The 14,425-nt window shown below is 38.7% G+C and overlaps 2 protein-coding genes across 6 annotated transcripts in view; one reads left to right on the top strand and one right to left on the bottom strand.

The window, feature by feature from the left end:
* Positions 1 to 1,376, top strand: part of KCNIP4 (potassium voltage-gated channel interacting protein 4) — a 100,149-nt gene extending 98,773 nt beyond the window's left edge. Inside the window, exon 5 of the mRNA XM_089911714.1 lies at positions 1,146 to 1,376. Within this exon, the coding sequence (XP_089767840.1) occupies positions 1,146 to 1,265 (120 nt within the window). The 3' untranslated portion in view covers positions 1,266 to 1,376. The remainder of the gene's footprint in view (positions 1 to 1,145) is intronic.
* PACRGL (parkin coregulated like) overlaps positions 1 to 14,425 on the bottom strand; it is a 37,147-nt gene that overhangs the window by 12,519 nt on the left and 10,203 nt on the right. For 2 of the 5 annotated variants that reach the window (XM_089911710.1, XM_089911711.1), the window contains exons 6-10: positions 13,670 to 13,804; positions 13,088 to 13,195; positions 9,429 to 9,509; positions 6,506 to 6,603; positions 7 to 5,743 (exon numbers count right to left, since the gene is read on the bottom strand). In XM_089911710.1, the coding sequence (XP_089767836.1) occupies positions 6,547 to 6,603; positions 9,429 to 9,509; positions 13,088 to 13,195; positions 13,670 to 13,804 (381 nt within the window). In that variant the 3' untranslated portion in view covers positions 7 to 5,743; positions 6,506 to 6,546. Of the gene's footprint in view, positions 1 to 6; positions 5,744 to 6,505; positions 6,604 to 9,428; positions 9,510 to 13,087; positions 13,196 to 13,669; positions 13,805 to 14,425 lie in introns of those variants that run through there. The other 3 variants (XR_016393252.1, XM_089911712.1, XM_089911713.1) reach the window with 3 other exon arrangements.

Below are 14,425 nucleotides of genomic sequence, written 5' to 3'. Positions count from 1 at the left end.
CTATTGAAGACACAGGGACAAGTTCACCTGACCACAGTTACAATGTGACAATTAACCTGATCAATGGCCATGGGTTTTATTTGTTGAGCAGAAGACACGTGGGGCCAGATGGGTCTCGCAAATGGGTGGCTGAATTAAGACCTCATGAGTATTAAGTATTCAGGTATATCGAGCATATCTCCTGGATACTTAGTGTCTCTTGTATATTTAGTACACAATAAACATTTGGTACTCAGGTGCCTCCAGGATATTAGGTATCTCTTGGTCCTTTGATCCCTTTCTATCCCTTTCTATGTTTAACATAAACATGCTGTTCTTACCATTTACACCCAACACATCACATGAATTCTATGTCAAACAAACTTCTATGCTCAAAACATCTTAAAGGCCTTCACGTAAAATTTACAAACTACAAACTGCTTTATCATTTAAAATGGAACTGAATACTCTCAGAAGTAAATATATATTACATCCATATTATCAACTTAATCCATACTCTTCTGTGGAAACTTCGATATGAAGGAAACAAGTGTAAACAATAAATCTGAATGTCTAGGTTAACTAGATATTATTTTCACTAAGATTGAAAATTACAAATCAAAAACTAGATTTTAATTTAAAAAATTAAAATTTCGAAGTGTTTCCATTGTCATATTTTGACTTAATATACATGTGTGACTTTAGTTAAAGCCACAGTAGGAAAAACACAATGAAAACCCTAATGAGCTTTGAGACTTATCAGTTTTAGTATAATTCTCATGATGTGGAGTTTATTTTATTCTCAATAAACAGAAATTGATAATCAACAAATAAAATATATAATAACTCAATAAAGCAAAGATAGCCAATGTGAAGTCTACAGAAGTCCAAACATTAAACCAGAATGTTTCTTTCCTGATCATGTTAGATACATGGGAATTTCATTCATTTTGAAACCAAGATCCGACTTGATTCTTACATTCTGATTCTGCTGCTTTTAAGGCATAAGGCCATTGGCTTTTCCTCTGGGACAACCAAGACATTTAATGAAGAATCAAAGAAAAATAAAAAATTTGAAATTGAGTAGGGATAATCTGTCAAAGCTTCTCGGTGTGGTTTATTTTCACATTGCATGAGGCTTCATGTGACTGCCTTTTCCTTTTCAGGAAATGCTTGATATAATGAAAGCGATATACGATATGATGGGTAAATGCACATATCCTGTCCTCAAAGAAGATGCTCCCAGACAACACGTTGAAACATTTTTCCAGGTAGGAATGCAATAGAAGTCAAAGAGAAAGGGAAATTAAGAGCAAATTTCCTGATGTTTGCAAAGCATCATGATGATTCAAAAGAATGTAAAGGAAAATAATTTTTACTGAAAGACACAAAACTATAGAATATTTACCATCATACTAATTTAGTAATTTTGGTTTTGAATTTATCATAATATTGATAACTCCACTTATTGAACACTCACCATATCCTGGCTAGAACACCAAGCAATTGCCATGTCTCACATGTTTTGGGGTGTTTGTTTTCATTCATTTCTCACAAGCCCCTATGAGGTTATTTATAAATCCTCATTAGCCCCATCTCATAGATGAGAAAACCAAGGCTCTGAAAGTTTCAGCAAGTTGCCTGAAGTCTGTCATAGCTGGAGGGCAGGATTTTACTAGAACAGAGTGACTCTAGATCTATACCACATTCTATTGAAAAGGCAACAGCCTAAAATCAGTCAGCCACGATTCTTATCACTAAGAAGCTACTAGTTTGTGCTCTGAAGCAGTTCCTCCCCATAAAATAAGCAGCTGGGCTTGCTTTTCATCAGCTTCAGCTTGTTCAGTTCAGTGTGAGGGTATCAAGGGGTAAGTGTGAGCAAATTTTTTCGTTCTTTTCTTCCTGAACAGAAAATGGACAAAAATAAAGATGGAGTCGTTACCATAGATGAATTCATCGAAAGTTGCCAAAAAGTAAGTAACGATAGTAAAGGAACTATCCCTTTTGCTTCCTTAACAGCTGAACTTAGTCCTGCCAGCCAGCCACCATGAACTGAGCAAAGTATAAAGATCATACGCCTAAGATCACCACTTCTACATAGCTGAGATGAATAAGCCTACCACTCTGAAAACAATCACCAATTTGCACATTCAGTTCATCAGCATTTATTGTCTATCCCAAGGCAGGCTATGAGGGAAGCCCTGGAGAGATGAAGGTTGCACATGTGTGTTTTTGCTCTTCAGATCCTTTAGAATATTCATCACTGAGGATAAAACATATGTGAGACTTGAATTGTTCTTTCCCCAGAACTAGCATATAACATGTAACTTGTCTACCATATCCTCCATAGATTTAGAATTCCAGTACAGCCAAGAGTGTATCACTGGCCAAACTTATATCCGATTTCTAAGAGAAACATCATTGCTTCAATGTATGTGGACAACAGATGTCTTTGGCTGAACCAGTAATGGTCTTCAGTCACAAAATTAAACAGCAGAAAATTCTCCCCGAGGAAAAGTCCATGTGGTTCTCCACCATCTGGTGGCAGACCAGTATTAGCATACCTAGAGTTATTTGACTTGACGTGGGTAGAATCACGATTAAGAATTTTTAAAATAATTATGGAGACAGGACTTCCCTGGTGGCGCAGTGGTTGAGAGTCCGCCTGCCGATGCAGGGGACACGGGTTCGTGCCCCGGTCCGGGAAGATCCCAATGCTGTGGAGCGGCTGGGCCCGTGAGCCATGGCCACTGAGCCTGCGCGTCCGGAGCCTGTGCTCCGCAACAGGAGAGGCCACAACAGTGAGAGGCCCGCGTGCCGCAAAAAAAAAAAGAAAAAAAAAATTATGGAGACAAAGAAGTTTGCTGGTGCTTTAGTTTTTCTCATTATTTTCAAGTTGATATACTTTCCCTTTCCTGATGCCTGCCTTTTTCTCAACTCACATTTCAATGTGACGGTCTTTGAACGAACTTAGTGATATCAACCTACTTAATGGTGGTATTGTTACTTGGCATCTAGTAGTGGAAGTCATCATTAGTTCTGCTACCATTTTCCACTGCTATAAACAGTCACAATCTCCAAGTGCCCCTATCCTGCCCTAAGTCTGTCCCCCTAAGTTTCTAAGGAACATGCTAAACTGCAGACACTGGGCAATGGTTTCTCACAAACACTCCTTTCTCTGGCATTGAGAGACCATTCATTTTTAAAGGTTCCCAAAGTCCACACAGATTTAGCCCTAACAGACTCAGAAAGAGAGGTGTAATTACTGCAAACCTGTCTCCTAAACCCCAACCTCCAATCTTTATGAAGTTGGCTCTTAGCTCACACACAAACCCTGTATCCTTCCATGTGTACAAGTCTCTGTGATTTGGCGGGCGGTTACCTAAAATGCCAGTTTGCATTGCTCGCTTTGATTATGCTCTGCACCTCTCCAGTTTCCATGCTGGCATTCTATTAATAATTTGAGAAATAGCCCCTCTTAACACCAAGTCAGAGTAAAATAAAGTGTTTAAAGCCTAGTAGACTCAACAAAATGGGCTCTCCATACTTATCTGTGTGGAAAATGGGTAGAAGAGTATTTACATTTGCAGACCCCTAGTATCTGAACATTTGGCATAGGCGTTGGTGGAGGGTGGCAGTACTTAGAGGCAAAACAGTGCACTTTCCTTTGCCGATATGGTGAACTTAATTCCACGTTTTCTCCCTTACAGGATGAAAACATCATGCGCTCCATGCAGCTCTTTGAAAATGTGATCTAACTTGTCGAATGCATCCTCAATCAGACAAATGTGAACGATTCTATCACACAAAGTTGGAGCTACCACTTTTAGCATAGATTGCTCAGCTTTACACTGAGGCATATTATGCAAACAAGCTTTGTTTTAATATAAAGCAATCCCCAAAAGATTTGAGTTTTCCATTTATAAATTTGCATCCTTTTCATAATGCCACTGAGTTCATGGGATGTTCTAAGTCAGTTCATACCCTGTGAATATTCAGAAGTAACAGGATCTGGCATATAGTTTTATTGATTCTTTAGCCATGGGATTATTGAGGCTTTCACAGTATCGGTGATTTTAAAATATCATCTGTGTTTTTTGCTATTCATTTGTATGTATTCAGCCCCAGGATTTTAAATGGTTTTCTGAAATACTGGCATCTGCACTTAATTTCCAGATATTAGTTTTCATGTTTGTATGCTGTAATTCCATTTATACTTCAAGTAAACAAAACAAGGTTACTACAATTGGAAAAAAACAAACAAACACATAGTCGCAGTTTCTCTGGATTTGCTTCCTTCTGTTTGTTAAAGACATTCATTTACCTGGCATTTTTTTATAACATGAAACAAGTCAGTTTATCACCAGATGTCAGCATATGCCTAATAAAGCTTATTTAATAAGCATTTCTTAATTTTTCATAATACATATTACAGCCAAGGCCTACATGATGTATGTAATTTTGGATCTGTTCAGTCCTACAGGTTGACTATTATGTCACTAAGTGGAAGTCCAAGAAGGTGTGAAACAAAGCGAGGATGTCCACAGGCTTAGCAAAGGGTCAGGACATCTGTCATCCAGTACGTGGCAATGCTTAGCAACAAGTAATCCTTAACTGCATTCAAGGCCTATTCCATCCTCTTTCCTGACTCCCTCATGGCACCTTTACATTAGATGCCATTTAGGGACAAACAAACAAACCTTTGCTACCCTAATGCCTACCAGGAACAAACAGCAAGCAGAATTCACTTTGAAAGCACCAGTGATTCCATTATATCGAGAACTATAATATCAAAATTTAATAGAAAAGGAATATAAGTGCTAAGCAACTCATCTGGATTGTATTATGATTTAGCTCATCATAAAACTCCAATAATTCAGATTATTTTTAATGATCTTAAGCCAAAATTGTAAAGTTGCCACAATATTACTAAAGATACACACATCTTCCCTGTTTTGCAGAAATATCACAAAGACCAAGAGGCTAGAGTAGGAGGAAATTTGCAACTGTCTTTGCAACAATAAATCAGGTATCTATTCTGGTGTAGAGATAGGATGTTGAAAGCTGCCCTGCTATCACCAGTGTAGAAATTAAGAGTAGTACAATACATGTACACTGAACTTGGCCATCACGTGTTTGTGTAAATTCAATGTGCACATTTTGTATTTCAAAAAGAAAAAATAAAAGCAAATAAAATGTTTATAACTCTACTGTCTATGTTACAGGTCTTTATTGCAATAAATTTTATAATTACTAGATTAAAAACGTTACATTTTTCTTATGGCATTTTTCTAAAAGGTAGAGATCTCGGTCTTTGGGTGGAGCTAAGTGCAAGGATAGAGGAGTCAGGGCAAGGCCAGTGGGCAGGCAGGCCTGTGAGCAGATGCGACCTGAGGATGTGACTAGACACCTGAGGACAGAGTGTGCCAGCCAGGGGACCAGGAATGATAGGAGCTCTGAGGGAGGAGGAGCATTTCTGCTGTTAACACTCTTCAGAAGCTCCTCGTATTTTAAGTTACATCCGTGAGATTGGATCTGAAATGAGAATTACAAAGAGATCACTCTTGGTACCTGAGGATGGAGCAAAGAAAGGGTGTTCTCCGAGGCTTCTGGGACAGAATATTGCTGCCCCTAATCTCCAGCCCTTCAGAAGTCTGTTAGCCTTGGATTTGGTGTGGCCAGCTGGGTCCCTAACGGCGCTCTTCCTGCCCAGATGTTTCTCTCCCTCTACTCCTTTCTCTGTAGAATGATCCAGAATCAGCTTCTATAACATCAACATTCAGAGCTACACTTGTAACTTACGTTTTAAAAGCTTTTTCAACTGAATTAATTGTTAAACATAAGCAAGCACAACAAAATCACTGAATACATGTAAGACTTTTAAGATTTTAATTTCTGAGTATCTTCATGTACTGAATATCAGTATTTTCAGACTATGAATTACAAAAATAACATTTACTTAAATTAATACCTAAAGTTTAGGTAGTTTTAATGATTTGTAATAAACAACCATACTTATAAGAGAACTTACACATTAAAATTTTTTTTCTTAAATCTAGAATACTCAAAATTATTTCCAAGCATTCTACATTATAAAATACATATTTACAAACAATAATTAACAGTGAATTCACAAAGGTTTGTCCACTATTTGAAATTTTCATAGACTTAATATAAAACCCAGGAAATGGCAAAATGTCTAAAAGTAAGTGCACAGCTACACACGAACTGTATAAATGTTATATATAAAAGGCACTAGAAAATATATACAAACACATCCATTGTAAACCAAATAACTTGCTCACACAAACCATAAAACATATGAAAATATAAACCCAACAAGATTGTACTATTATAGAACTTATTTTTTAATAGTTTTCCATCAACCATTCTTTTTTTTTAATGAATAACTTGTACTATGATTCAGTGGAATTGTGTATACTCATCTAAAGCCAGGAATAATGAAGGGTGGTTGTGATTTACAAAAGGATAAAGTGAAGTGAATCTGAAAAGGTTCCGTGCATACCCGTGGTCAGCGTTTAACACCTGTCACCAGGGCTAGTTTCTTCAGCAGTATATGGAGCAATAGGTTGGAATTTTAGATTTGATGATGATAAGGCTTCCCTGTCAACAGAAAAAAATTTAGCCTCATTAGTATCATGCAGGGTTCCCCTAAGAGGTACTACATTTGCAGGAGCATGCCTAAAAAAGTACTCAAAACTCCAAACACACAAAATGGGATAGGAGCAGAGTGATGGAAACAGAACTTTTTTTCTGAGTTAAATAAAATATACGTTGTCTCTTTTTGTGGTTTAAAAATATTTAACTAGAAAAATAGTTAGGAACCAGACTACCAGTACTTGAATCCAGCTTCTGCCAGTCACTTCACTGTCAAATCTGGGGCTAATTACTTCTCTGCACCTCAGTTTCTAGCTCTTTACGGGGGGATAACAAAAATCCACCTCTGAGGGATGTAGCGAAGATTAAATGAGTTTAGTGTCTAAAATATACTCAATAGAGTACCTCTCATGTAATAAGTTCTTACTTGCTCGATAAAGATCAGGATGTATATATGTATGTATTTTTTTCAAGACTAATGTGTATATCGTTTAAAAAGAAAATTAGGGCTTCCCTGGTGGCGCAGTGGTTGAGAGTCCGCCTGCCGATGCAGGGGACATGGGTTCGTGCCCCAGTCTGGGAAGATCCCACATGCCGCGGAGCGGCTGGGCCCGTGAGCCATGGCCGCTGAGCCTGTGCATCCAGAGCCTGTGCTCCACAACGGGAGAGGCCACAACAGTGAGAGGCCCGCGTACCGCAAAAAAAAAAGAAAAAGAAAATTAAATCAGGCTGAGAATGAACCAATTTCAGTTTAAGGCAGATAGCAAACTGATTAGTTCTAAAAAATGACACTGGCTGTCTGTAACTGATATTTTAGTTTCTCTAGAAGTTGAGTCTTTTCATCATTGTGATACACGTGAGCCTTAAGAAATGAGAAACTATAATATTGAGAAGAATCTCTCATAAAGACTCATCTCCAATATTTAAAGAAAGAGAAAGATGTAAACATTTAAGTTTTTAGAAAGGAAAGAACATCATTAATTTCATGATGGATTATAAAGTACCTAAAGCAAGCACAATAATAATTAAGCCAAGGGGAAGTCTTTGATATGTGATTGAAACTTCCTGTTGCAATTACATTAATTATTACTAAAATATTATGCAGGACATTAGAAGGGGGAACAAGAAGAGCAAAAGTATGAGGGAATAAACAACACTTAATAGTGCTTATAACTTCAAAATCTTTTTAAATTCTGTATTAGCATGATTAAAAACTAATGTGATTGAGTGGCAATAAGAAAACTTCCTGGCTAGCTATCACTGGGACCCTTGGATTGGTCACCTACATCCTCAGTATTCCCCCTCCAAATCCTAGTGTGCTATTTCTAACCTGTATTTACTCAAAAACTATCCCCTCCTCCACACACACCCCCAAGAAATCTAACCTGCTGGGCCCACCCCTTTCTAATCGCCCATGTCCCATACCAGCACAGGATGTGTGAAAACCATCTGGGGAGAGTTTCAGATTGAAAAGCCTTGCCATGTTATTTAGCATGTGTTTATTTGCATTTCACAGAGAGGAAAGGGCGAATTATTTCGCATTCCAATTCTCAGAACAACACATTTGTAAGCAAGAAGAATCTCCTTTCTGCTGGGAAGGGACACTGGATTGACTGCGGGATGATTCTGTGCATCTCAACAAGGTGTCAGAAGGCTAACCCTCCGCCTAGACCCACACACAACAAAGAAATTCATCATCTAGTAGCCCAGGGACTGACTTCCTCCTCATAAACTTTATTCTAGGCATTCATCATGAAAAGAATATAATCAGTTTTAAAAGTCGCTGAAATTGGTCAAATTAAGTAATTTAGGCAATGCTTGAACTCAAACATCTGCTGTTTTAAGATTGTATCAATCATACAAATTTTCTTTATAATCAAATACCTAGAGTGTAACTAAGTTCTACAATGTTAAGATAATCACATGCAACTCTATCATTAAGATCTGATTAAATGTAATCTCCAAAACATGGTGGAATTACTGCATTATGGAAATATTTCCAAGACTAGATTATTTGAACACTTCTTTCAAGTGATGAAAACTCAATTAACCCAGTTTTTTCACAACACACAGACAGTAATGCAATCCCCCACGGCTCTGCACCTTCTCGCAAGTTAGACTAGTCAGCTGAATCATTCCTCTGTGTGCACGTGAGCATGTTCGAGCGAGCACACATGCCTTCCAGCCACCTGGGAACCTCATTTCAATCTTCGATTATGGGCAGATTGTAAATTTTTCAGACAGAGAAGATGGCAAATGAAAGGAAAAATAACACTTTTTCTTCAATAAGTTAAGTTAATCCTTTTGTTTTCTGAATTTCCCAAGGGTCAAAACAAAAACATCCAAAATACAAAATACAACCAAAATAAAAAAAAATGTACAGCTGTACTACACAGAGTGTGGTACAGTAAGCACGGTGCAGTGCACAGGCCCTATGTTAACCTGGGTCTGAATCCTCGTGCTTATAAACTGTGTGACCTACTGTATAGCACAGGGAACTATACTCAATATTTTGTAATAACCTATAAGGGAAAAGCATCTGAAAAAGAATATGTACACACACACACACATATATGTATAACTGAATCACTGTGCTGTACACCTGAAACTAACACAACATTGTAAAACAACTATACTTCAATTAAGAAAGATAAAACAAAACTGTGTGACCTCGGCAAGACAGAAACTCTGAGCTCTAAAATGAGAATAATAATATCAACTCCACGTGGTTACTTGAGCCTGAAGTGAGATAATATATGTTATTCAGTCAATTTCATAGTACAACTGAAATGTTTAAAAAGTATGATTTATGGGGAATAATGTTCACTTACACTTCCACCATGCTGCTCCAGCTTCTGTAATGCAGTGGTGATTGGTTCTTTGAATTTCTTGTCCCTTAGTCTCCTGGAAAGCTTTTCAAATAAGATTAAGGGAATGAAATGATTTGAAAAAGTAACACTATTCACTATAAACATAAGTAAAACTTCACTAATAGGCTAACTAGAAATAATACCATTGAGTTTTTACTGTATAGTAAGTACATAAACCCCACTTAATTTGTTTTAGATTTCAAGGCTTCTTTTAGGAAACATCTCATTGAAATTTACATATAATAGACACCACTGTATTTGTTTAAAAAAATGGATTTCTATTATCTGAAACAATACCAACCCTACAAAATCTACTACAGTACTAGCATACTGTAAGTTTTCCAGAGTAAGTTTTCTAAGAAATTGTATACATTCCCATTCTGTAATTTGCAAGAGCATCTGCAGGACTACGATGGAAAGCTAAGCTTCTAAAACACACGTGTTTCCTACAGTTAAAAAAGGAAGAGACAACAAAGAACAGAGCATTTACATGAATAACTCAGTAACAGTGGCAGGCAAAAGAATCAGACTAAAAACCACAAGACCACCTATCACCCCCAGCTATGTCCTGAAGGGGCCTCCTTGGACAGGTGGAGCTCTGGCTAAGAAGGAAGAGAGCACAGGTGAGCGAGAACAAGAGCAAAGAGGGAAACGGCACAATTCAGGCCCTCAGGCACAACTCATAACTGTGTTCTCCCACCAAGTGTCTGCAACACTCACCCAAAGACCTAAACATTTCAGCTACAGCAGGACTTGCTCACGGCTCCACCTTCTGGGGATAAAAATGGAGCCCAGGCAAGAATTCCTCATTGATCAAATACATAAAGCCCCTGTCCTAGAGTAGGTTTCTGGTTCTTCCTCTTCCCAGATCTGTGAGTAACCCCGGCATACTTCCCACCACTGAGCACTGAGGAATGGGTCCTTTCAGCAGGTCATCAAAGGTTAGGGAGGGTCAGAAGAGACACCCAGAAAGATTAAAAATGTGAGAAAAGCAACTCTAAAAGAGAGGACAGGCTGGGCTTATCAACATCCTGGGGATGAACAGAAAAGGCACCTCTTATAGATCTTAAGTTTGCTTTCTTCGAGACCATGTTCTCAGGCATGGGAGTGCAGGACAAACAATGAACCACCACCATCACAACCACCACAGGTGCCCATTTACAAAGTACGGATTCTTGGTCCCACCCCCTAAATTGCTCTATCAGAATCGCAGGACAAAGGCCCAGGTTCTGCACTTTTAGCAAGATTCCCAGGTGATTTCTTTCTTTCTTCCTTCAAGTTTGAGGATCACTGTCCTAGGGTCAGTGGACAGTCTCTCAGAGTTGAAGCTCAGAAAGGATATGACTTATTTCACATATGAAGAAAATCAGTTGTATATAGGTTCAGTAACTGGTTTTGAAATTCTTTTTCTAGAAGACGAGTCCTTTCTTAAAATAAACACCTAATGTAGAAGTTTATGAGACATGAAAGTGGAGCCTTTCTGGCTGAAGGCGGTGGTGGATGAGGGGAGGGGAGGGAAGGAGGGAGTATCTAGCGCCTCAGTGGTCCTCATGGTATGTAGCTAACAGACCAGGGACAAACCTCCACATGTCCTGTTTCCAAGGATCTCTCCTCTGTGGAATCCCACTGGGGTGTGAAGCCCAGTGTGGTAGCTAGGTCTCCCCAAAGTGTTGCCACCCCATGAAGGGAAGAGGTCCTTTCAGTCAGTCCTTGTCTTAGGAAAAGCAGAGCTGTGGGGAGGAATGTGACTGACCAAAGATTAATGCTACTGTCCCTTAAAAAAAAAAAGAAAATAGTTTAACTGTTGATCTGGTCTTCTCCCTCCGCCAACACTGGGCAGGAATGGGAGGCTGTTTAGGAAGCTCAACTTCCAGTTGGGGGAAGGATCCTTTTATCTCCACGTCACTTCCTCTTCACCTCATCCTAATTCTCTCAGAGGACATCCTTGCTACTTATTTCTCCCCCAAACAAAAACCAACCTCCACAAGGACAGGGGGCATATCTGGTTTTGTTCAGCATTATATTCCCTGTGCCTCACATGATACCTGACAAAATGGGAGGGCAGAGAACAGCAGATTTATGTTGAACTGCTGAATGTTTGAACGAAGCAATCAATCTACAGTGAGTCATTCTACATATTACTGTGAAATTCCTGTAGTTAGTTAGCCACAACCCAACCTGCTGACCTGAGGGTGATGAGCAAGTATCTGCCAGGATTCTCCTCCTTCTGTCCTGAGACTCCCCATATGTTAACATTTGAGAGTCTGGTCTCACTCTGTCTTCTTCCCACCAGACCCATGGTGAGACTTTATCTCCTACCATTTCTAACCACAGCACCCCTACTTGCACCACCACCCCTTCTTTCCATAGGCTTAGCCAGTTGGTTCCTGGGGTGTATTAGTCTATCTGCAGAATAAGAAGTTAAAAATACACTTCTAGGATCTCTCAGGTGGATGGGTCCAAGAAAAAAGTGGAACTATGATCAACATAGATGTCTCTGCTCTGAACTACAGAAGGATGCATGCAGAGAAATTCTAGCTACAGCTTATCCCAGCCAGGACTTTAATCTTTCTTTCAGTGTGTGCAGTAAAGGATTAACTTTGCATAAAGAAAGGCTTGGTCCTTGCCCCTGGCTCCTGGATGGAAACCTTGAAGCTCTTGGAAGGTCCTTCCAGATAAGAATGTCTTTGTTTACCTGGGGCCTTGGGCCACACCAGATAGTCAATGCTAACAAAAGTGATTTAAGTGGGGGCCTCGGGCCACAAGGTATCAGCTCAACTTCTAGAGGCTGGAGACCAAGGTCAACCAGGCAGGCAGGCGGTGATGCCATGTGACAAACTTCTAATGAGAACCCTGGACACCCAGGCTCAGGTGAGCTTCCCGTGCTGGCAATACTCCATGCATCATGCCAGACGTCACTGCTGGAAAATGCAAGCACTGGCCACACAGCTCCACCGGGAGAGGACAACTGAAGCTCCACACCTGGTCTCTCTCAGCCCTGCTCCATGCACCTCCTCCCTTGGCCGACTTCAATCTGTATCCTTCCTTTCACTGAAATAAACTGCAACACTGAATAACAGCTTCTCTGAGTTCCATGAGTCCTTTCAGCAAATTGTTCAACCTAAGGGTGGTCTTGGGGACCACTTGAACTGCAGAGTACCCCAATATAAGTTTGTGATATGGTTAAACTACTCCTAACAGGAAAATGTCTCATCCTGAATGCTAGAGACTCACTAAAAAACTTACAATGTGAAACAAAGAAAAAGAAAAAAGATGAAAAACATCACTTTGACAATATCCAATTCCACAAGAATACGTATAAGCTCTGCTTATAATTCATAGCCAATCCACATAGCCATGAAGTCCTCACACTGTTCATTAACTTTTGTCCATTCAACTTCTGCTTACTTTGATTACAGCTCTAAATTTGCTCATGTAGCTGCTTTCCATGTCCACTAGTAAAAAATATTTTATGAACAACTAGGTCTGACGTCTATAATTTTTGGTTAGGATGATAAGGTTTTCTTAATGTTTTGAATCATTTTAATGATTAATTTGAAGCCATTACATCAGGAAGAGATACATATACACAATCCCTATCTAATCTTTTCAGTACTTACACTTGTAAGCAGATGTTTCAGATGGTCATTTAGAGAAGGGCCAACAACGACACTTAACTGTACCAGAGCATTCAATCCTCTTTCAAACACTTCATCATCCAAGTGGACCTGGGGAGGGTTGGGTGGTTAAGGGTGCACAGGCAGGGACAGAAAGAGAGGAGAAGGAAGGATGGGTAAGGAGAAAGGGCAAGCAGGTAGAGAAAAAGAGATTGAACATTCAGTCCTAGAAGATAATCAACCAAACCCAGAATTTAAAACATAACCTTTAGTACAGGACATCTAGAAGCAAAAACCAAATTTGGCTTGACTGAAACATTAATTAAAATATGTTGTAGCCTATAGAAAGACTGATTTGAGGTTCATTATTTTCTCTAATTACTCAAGATGTCCCTTTTTACCTTTAGTACATCCTCCCAAGGTGTCTTCCAGGAAGTAACCATCTCGCCCTAAGTAACAGTGGCCTAATTCTGCACACACATCAAAATCACAGGTAAAGAACAAATTTGCATATAATTTGAAAGAAAAAAAGACATGAAATAGTCTAAATGTACCACAGAAAGTCTAAAGGAATAAAGCACATACCAGAGCTGCCTTCAGCACAGGAATCAGTCTAGGAAGCAAAGGCACAGCTTTTTCAAGAGCATCTGTGACCAAAAGTAATTCTCTAAAACCCTCCTTTGACACAAAGGTGTATGGATGTTTAGTCTCCCTCAGACCCTGCCAAAACAAAGACAAAAACATGATTTACTACCCATTTAGTGATGCTAATACCAAAAAAATTAATCCTTGTGTAAGTAAAAATCAAGTTTTATTATTATTGTTTTCCTATTTGTGAAATATAATTTCAGTAATTACAATTTCAATTAAACTAAGAAATCGTGGAACACAGGACATACATGAGGCAGGAGGGATCTCTAACCAAGAAAAGAAGGAAAGGAAAAGAAAAAGAATAAGAAAAAAATAAAAGAAACAGGAAAAATCAAAGGAGAAGCAAGGAAAAGTAAAAGAAATAAAGAAAAAGAAAACAGAAAAAAGAGAAAGGAGGACAGGAGGGAGAGGAAAGAAATAAAAAGAAATAAAGAGAAGGAAAAAAAACCTCACTAGGATACTAAAAACATGTTGTATATACTCCCAAACACTGCCTGAAATCAGAGCAAATTAGTCTAAAATGTATGTTAATAAACTCCACTTTATGAATGCAAAATTACTGGACCCCTTATCTTAAAGGTGATTTTGCAACTTGTTTAATGACTTTCTAAAATATTATATTTCCTTCATATTTAAATACTAAGACAAATCTTATACTATGTTTAAAATGCATTGTAAGATATCAAATGC

This window comes from Delphinapterus leucas, chromosome 5 (genome assembly GCF_059928025.1).
Source record: "Delphinapterus leucas isolate spDelLeu-1000000601 "Yukka" chromosome 5, BTC_Dleu_Yukka2, whole genome shotgun sequence".
Lineage (NCBI taxonomy): Eukaryota > Metazoa > Chordata > Mammalia > Artiodactyla > Monodontidae > Delphinapterus > Delphinapterus leucas.
The sequence above is the reverse complement of the archived record's forward strand: the minus strand, read 5'-3'. Positions and strand labels throughout refer to the sequence as shown.